The sequence below is a fragment of the Bison bison genome, unplaced genomic scaffold (assembly GCF_000754665.1).
Source record: "Bison bison bison isolate TAMUID 2011002044 unplaced genomic scaffold, Bison_UMD1.0 scf7180017864247, whole genome shotgun sequence".
Classification (NCBI taxonomy): domain Eukaryota; kingdom Metazoa; phylum Chordata; class Mammalia; order Artiodactyla; family Bovidae; genus Bison; species Bison bison.
In genome coordinates this window covers 154,175-161,793 of record NW_011494819.1, presented here as the reverse complement: position 1 = coordinate 161,793, position 7,619 = coordinate 154,175, and the positions used below count along the sequence as shown (strand labels likewise).

Here is a 7,619-nt window from a genome sequence, read left to right as displayed (position 1 = left end):
GTTTGTGACTAACCTTAGGGATCAAACCCAGGTCTCCTGCATTGCAGGCAGACGCTTTACCATCTGAGCCATAAGGGAAGCCCAGGGGGCCCTAAGGTTAGTCACAAACTCGGGTACAGTCACCAGTCTGTCCGAAAACTGAAGCTTCTCATACGCAGTCTTTCCATCATAAACAGAAGAAACTGCACCAGCAAAGACAGCCCTTCTTCCAAAATAGATGCTGGAGACAGGGGGTGGGCATGAGGTGGGCTACTGGCCCTCCTGGCATAGGCATTGGCCTTTAAGGTAGGGAGAGCCTACTCACAGCCGGGGATCTATATTCCTCCCCCCACCAGCTGGAGTGTGAAGTCACTGGTAGTTATTAGCAGGGCATCTTCACCAGCATGTGGATTGTGAGGTGACCCGTGTTTGACTTCATGCTCTGCCGCGAGGGCCCCCCCCCTTTGATTTTGCAGAGCCCTGAAAATTACACAGCCAGCCCTGATTAGGAACATGTCTGTCAGCAGTGGGCAAAACAGCTCTTGCTTAATCATAGGTATACAGGGAAGGCTGTCTGCTGGGGAAAATCAAAGGAGCATCTTCTGCAGATGTCTGCTCTGAACTGCTTCCATTGAATCAATCCCTAGTCTCCAGCAACTTGGGGGGCCTGGAACCTTTCAGTCCGGATGAATCCCTCCAAATACATACGTGGGAATGCCAACCTGAGCACTGCACACACACTGATACCTTTTTTTCAACCTTCTTAAGCATAGGACAACTTGGTACTTGGGACACTTTGCCACCCACCTCTTTGGTTTCCAAAGCTGAGCATCTTGGTCACTGTGATGAGGTGACCCACCTCATCACAGTGGCTACAGAGGGCTGTGAACAGTGTGACTTGGATTCCATCGGGGCAGCTGGAAATTGAAAACCAATGGAATGTGTCTGAGGTTAGCAGAAGTGACCTTGAAACACAGGCAAGCAGCAGGGAACTACAGACACTTGAGCTCTGGCCGGGAAAGACAAGAGCACGACACTCGTCTGCTCAAGCTGGGACCTCCTCCTCTTTCCCTCCAGCGGCAAAATTTAGGAAGCAATTTGACTGCCAAGTGCAGCTGAGAAAAAGAGAAATGTGTGGAATTTTGCTTTGTTAAGTGAGCTGAGACAAGGGATGAAGGTCAGAAAGAAGGGAAGGCAGGCTTTCTGCAGTTGGCAAATACAGAGAAGGGCTGGTGGCAGCCAGCGATGCCCCTGGGGCATTATCTGAGGAACAGCAAAGACAGGCATTCTTCCTGACTCTTACTTATTATCTTTAACTATGTGGGGAAGGCATGTGTGAAACAGAGGCCTACCAAGAGTAGACAGGCAGCAGAGCCTGCTGTATCTGACAATGCCCTTTGCATCTGACCGGTCCCCTTTGTACCCCATGGCAGACAAAAGGATTTGCGGCTTAGGAGTCTTACCTAACCATAATCCCCAAGGAAGAAAGGAGGTGCTTAATTCATCCTACAGACCTCCCAATCCTGGCTGAGTTTCCATGAAATACCCATTAAATCACCTGGGAAGCCTTTATAAAATCATGGGTACTTGGACATCACCCCAGACCAGTTAACCAGTGCCTTGAACAGTTTGTTTGTTTGGGAGAGGGTTGTTTTTAAAACTCTCCAGATCAAACCTGTCAGTCCTAAAGGAAATCAACCCTGAATATTCATTGGAAGGACTGATGCTGAAGCTGAAGCTCCAATACTTTGGCCACCTGACAGGAAGAGCCGACTCACTGGAAAAGACCCTGCCGCTGAGAAAGAGGGACGACAGGAGGAGAAGGGGGTGACAGAGAATGAGATGGTTGGGTGGCATCACCGATTCAATGAGTATGAGTTTGAGCAAACTCCAGGAGATACTGAAGGGCAAGGAAGCCTGGCGTGCTGTAGTCCATGGGGTCACAGGGTCAGACATGACTTGGCAACTAACAAGGTAAACCTACTGTGCAGTTAATGTTATATTAAGAAAATCTGTCTGAAATGAATCAAACCTGGAGAATTCTAAGTTGACGAGACATACTTTCTCTAACTGGAACATGGATAGAGGCTGCTCTAATTGAAGTCCAGGTTGAGCATCCCCTCACCAGGCAGCACCTAAGGCCAGGTTTACTGTTGTGTTCCCATAGGGCACTGAACAGGTACTTCAAATGCTTGGTTTAACATAGCTTCCCAGGGTCTAGGAATTAGACTGGTGGTTGCTTCGAGCCAGAATAGTCAGGCTCAGGGAGAAATGCTGCAATCAGAACTGACTGCCTCCTTACGGGACTAGAACCCAGCAGTTGCTGGCCCTGCTCAGCAGCCCAAAGGCTGTGGATATTCACTCTAGGAGGTAGTTGCGATCACTAAAAGAAATTAAGCTGCCTTTCATGCTCTTTTCTATTACTTAGAACCCCTTCTTTTCAAACTGCTGTGTCATTGTTTTCATGGGCAGAGACTAGCTAGAAAATACTTTTAGCACAAATTCAGTCTAGCTGATAAGTTGCATTCCATATAATCTGGAGTCATTAAGCTATATTTTTGAAAACTGGGTGGAAGAAAATACTCTGTTGTGTGATTCAGGAATACATTTTTTACAGATTGGAAGCGGGACCTGAAACTGTTTCCCTCCTCCATCACTGTAGTTTTCCTGCCTACTGCCAAAATCCCCCACAGATTGCTTCTTACAAGGAATGAAGACAGGTCTTTGGAAACTGCAACAGCAGTATAACATTAACACATTCCCAACAGCCCAAAGCCACATTAGTGCAGAAATGTTGCTCTGAATTATTGGCTAGAATGGGCAGACTACTTAGACATCAGCCAATTCCAGAATGTTCTAGGATCCACCTAGACATTCTAAATCAGGAGTGTGCAAACATTTTCTGTAAAGATTCAGGTGGTAAATATCTTGGGATCGTGGGTCACATATAGCCTCTGTCACAACTACTCAACCTTGCCATTTTAGTGCACAAGGAGCCATAGACACTATGTAAGGAAGGCTAAGTAGAACTGTATTCCAATAATTTTTTTTTTTAATTTATTTGTCTTTGTTGGGTCTTAGTTTCGGCACTCGGCAAAGGCAATGGCAACCCACTCCAGTACTCTTGCCTGGAAAATCCCATGGGAGGAGGAACCTGGTAGGCTGCAGTCCATGGGATCACTAGGAGTCGGACACGACTGAGCGACTTCACTTTCACTTTCACACACTGGAGAAGGAAATGGCAACCCACTCCAGCGTTCTTGCCTGGAGAATCCCAGGGACGGGGGAGCCTGGTGGGCTGCCGTCTATGGGGTTGCACAGAGTCGGACACGACTGATGCGACTTAGCAGCAGCAGCAGCAGTTTCAGCACTCAGGATCTTTTGCTGCAGTACTTGGGCTCTCCAGTTGTGGCGGGATCTTAGTTCCTTGACCAGGGATCACACCAAGTCCTCTTCATTGAAAGGTGGATTCTTAACCACTGGACCACCAGGGAAGTCTCCCAGTAAAATTTTATTCACACAAAGGGAAGGGTTGGATTTGGCATCTTGCTGACCGTTGTTCTACCAGAGCATAACTTCCATAGATTGAACTGAGTGCTATTTAATGGGTGACAAGTGCTATTTAATGGGTAAAGAAGAAAGACTGACATGGTAAAAGACTGATCTGGATTTAATGACAAATATTCCACACTGGTTGCTGAACACCAGAATGCTGTCCAAGGAACCATCATTTAAATAAAACAACCTGAAAATAAGGCAATTCTCACATATACAAGCACACACTCACACAAAACCTGTTATTTTTAAATCATTAAATTATTCACTATTATAACAAACAGTTGTAAAATAACATTACAGTGAAGGAAAATGTGCACAAACTTCAGAAACACAGTTCCGATTGTCTATGAACACAGGTTCTTAATTTGTACTTCTTCACATATGTATAGCCTCAGGATCTTAAAGAGGCCACATGGCTCAAGGGGTTAACTTATCTTCTCCTTCCAACTCAGCGCTCAATATTTAATCAAGCCATTTAACCTATTTAAACCTGCTCTCTGTTCTCAGAAAAGTGCAGCCTGCACTTGACCCAGCTCCCCAGGAAACAAATGATACATTTGCCTCCACCATCATGAATGAGTTGGTAGAAGGAGTCTTCAGATGAACATTTTTAAGGGTGAACCACAGTTACCAGGGTTTGCTTTAGAAATACTAATTTTCTAGGACTAATATAAGAAACAACTTCCTGAATGCAATTAACCTCACTTAATGCAGCTATGCTCCCTGAAGAATCATAAGGAAAATGGAATCACATCTTAGATGCACCATGAGTAGGGTGCTGGTGGCTGGACAGTTTTCTTTTGCTAAGGGATGCACTCATAGAAGGGATCCTGAAGTAGTAGCTGGCTTTCTTATCTATAGTAACTTAAAGAACGGAGGAGGTCAGTGACATCCAAAGATTTCCACTGCCAGTAAATTATTGAACAACAGTTTCAGTCTCCTCTTCCCATTGAACCCATGCTTGACAGCTGGTGTGGATGAGACTGCAATAGTATGAAAATGTCAGCAAAAGACCAAGTGACCCAGAATGTGGATCATAAACCCATGAATAACCAAAAGTTGGATGAGATTTCATAGGCACAGACTTGAGAGAACTTAAAACAGCTGGAAGAGGTAGATGTGCATTTAAAAAAAAAAAAGGAACAAGATTACCTACAAATTGGCTATATTATTTTCATGTGAGTCTTACACACTTAGTATTCAGACTTCAAGAGTCAGAATAAATAATGGACACTTGCTTTGCTCAGATTACTCTCAACCAAAATAAAAAAGGAATTAGTATCTTCCAAAACTATCTATAGTTTAAAAATCTATTTGCATTTGTGAATAACAATAAACCAATTTAGAGAGCAAGATCAACAGGCATTATACAAACCCAGATTTCTCAGGAATTTTTTTTAAGTGTTATGATGGCAAAAACATGCTTTCCTACAGTCCCCAAAGAAGTTCTTTGCTAAAGTACAACCGACCAAGTATAACTTACCAGCATCCATAGAAAGTTTGCTAAAACAACAAAAACAATCTTGTGGATTTTTTTTTTCCTCGTCAAGTGTGTCCAACAGTTTGTGAAGATGCTTTCATGAAAAGTAGAGGGTAACAATCACTAATAAAGAAAACAAAACCGCTTTCCACAACTCTACCTTCTAAAGGCTAACCCTAAGGGAGGGATTTTCAGCATAGGTCACTGAAGTCTGTACAAGAGTCATCTACAGCCCCGACTAGAAATGGAACATGTCCAGGACATGCTAATTACATGACAAAGACCAGCTTTGTCAACAAGGACATCTTTGGCCCTTCTAGACTAGCCTTAAGTTTTTCCATCAAGCATAAGAATTTTCAGTGTCCTTATATTACATAAATCACAATAGGTCAGTCTTCCTAGCAGCTGAACTGGAGAGCACAGTAGGTCAGACCCACCTATCCACACTGCTGTTTGCCTCTCTTCAGAACCGCCTGTCGCACTCCTGTCCCCTGGCCTTCCCTAAGACAGGGGTCATAATACTGTCCTACCTCACAAAGACGTGAGAAACAACTAACAATCATTCAAAAGCATAAAGCACTTTACAAATAGAAAAGTGCTATTTTGGCATTTATAGAACCACCAGACAACATTTGTTGCTTGTGCTATTTGGCAATTTTGCATTTATACCTCTCCCTGCTTGTGCCCTCCTTGTGTAAAGTCTTGAGCTTTCTACTGTGCCTCCCTGTGTAGGAAAGAGAAATTTCTGCTCAGACCAGAGCCCATAACCATATGGGTGGAGGTGGGAGTTGGAATAGCTCCCCAGTCACTGCAGAGGGGGAGGGGTACACAGATACAAATGAGACAAGGGAGCCTTGTGGCCCAACACGGGAACATCTTGATTTCCTGGATTTCTCACAGAAGGCCAGCAAAAGTCTGAGCAAACTGACTTTTGCAGCAGGTCACTAGGGCAACCATTGATGGCCCGAGTTTCACTTGACACAAGCATCAAGTTGACCTGGGGAAAGGAAGAGTCACACATGGCTGGAATTGTTCCATTTCCCAGCACTTAAAGACCACAGATGAGACCTGAAATAACACTGGGCCTGGAACACACCTGACACCAGGGGTGGGGGTCTGGTCATCCACACAGACCAGCCTAATCCAGCATGAGGCTAGATTGTTTTAAAGTAGCAAAGAACCAGGAGCAGTACCAAGAGCTCCCTGATCTGAAAACCAGTTACGAATGATTTTCTAAACCTCAGAGATTCTGCCCTGGAAATGAGGGTGTGTAGCTGAAAATTCTGCCCAGTTTCCTCTGGACGCCTCAATATAGCAGCTAACTGTGGCTCAGAGAAAGGAAGGGAAGAGTACACAAAATATCCACTCCTGTAGGACTGACAAAGTTCCTCTGCTTTTTGTGGGACTGCAGCTGATGTGGGGGGAACAGGGCAAACAGTGGCTTAATACCTGGTGAAGCCAGGACAGAATTACTCATGCACACCTTTGATTTTATCCCAGAACTCTCACTCCATCCACACCCTCTCCCTGCTTCCCAGAGGCCATCACGGCCCAACCTACTGTGCTGCCTGCCATCCTGTACCCTCCCCCACCCCACTATCTCCTCTTCCTAAAAGTCCTCAAAATGCCTGCTCCTCCACACCCTTCACTCCCTACAGCGTGCACTGGATGAAATCACCACGCTCAAGCACATCTCCCAAACATTTCACCGTTAGGGAGGAGGCAGGCAAAATACAGCCCCTCCCAAAGAACAATTCTTATTCAACCCACCCCTTCGGGACTCCTAACACCTAAAAGGCTCCCCAGTCATTCTCAGATTGTGCCTCCCGCCCCCCTTCCCCGTTTCTTTCTACAGGGTCTGTCCCCAGGACACCTATTCCCCACGTGATTTCCCACCCCCCGCCCCGCCCAGGGTAGCCTCCGCTGGGCCCAGCCCTAACACAGGTGCAGCTTCTGATGCTGCGCCAGGTGCGTCTTGTAGCGGAAGCCCTTGCCACAGCCCGCGCACTTGTGCGGCTTGTTGCCTGTGTGGATGCGGCGGTGGCGGATAAGGTGCGAGCTCTGGATGAAGCTCTTGCCGCACTCGATGCACGTGTAGGGCTTCTCGCCCGTGTGCGTGCGCTGGTGCTGCGTGAGCGTGGAGAAGTCGCTGAAGCGCTTCTCGCATTGGCCGCAGCGGAAGGGCTTCTCGCCGGTGTGCACTCGCAGGTGGTTCACCAGGTGCGAGTTGCGCCCGAAGCCCTTGCCGCACTCGCGGCACACGTAGGGCCGCTCGCCCGAGTGCGTGCGCTTGTGTGTGAAGAGGTGCGAGCTGACGCTGAAGGTCTCCCCGCACTCGGAACACATGTACGGCTTCTCGCCCGTGTGCACGCGCTGGTGCTTCACCAGGTCCGAGCGCCAGCTGAAGCGCTTGCCGCACTCGCTGCAGCCGTGGGGCTTCTCGCCCGTGTGGATGCGCTGGTGGTTGGCCAGGTGCGAGCGGCGCACGAAGCCCTTGCCGCACTCCCCGCAGGCGAAGGGCCGCAGCGCCGCCGGCCTTGCACCGCTTGCCGCGGCGTGCGCGCGCCGGTGGCTCAGCAGGTGCGAGCTGAGGCTGAAGGCC

General features: G+C 47.4%; 1 protein-coding gene across 1 annotated transcript in view; it reads right to left on the bottom strand.

Annotated features, from left to right (window-relative positions):
- Positions 1 to 3,568: 3,568 nt before the first annotated feature.
- The window catches only part of ZNF697 (zinc finger protein 697), a 34,807-nt gene continuing 30,756 nt past the window's right edge, over positions 3,569 to 7,619 (bottom strand). Inside the window, exon 4 of the mRNA XM_010847223.1 lies at positions 3,569 to 7,519. Within this exon, the coding sequence (XP_010845525.1) occupies positions 6,953 to 7,519 (567 nt within the window). The 3' untranslated portion in view covers positions 3,569 to 6,952. The remainder of the gene's footprint in view (positions 7,520 to 7,619) is intronic.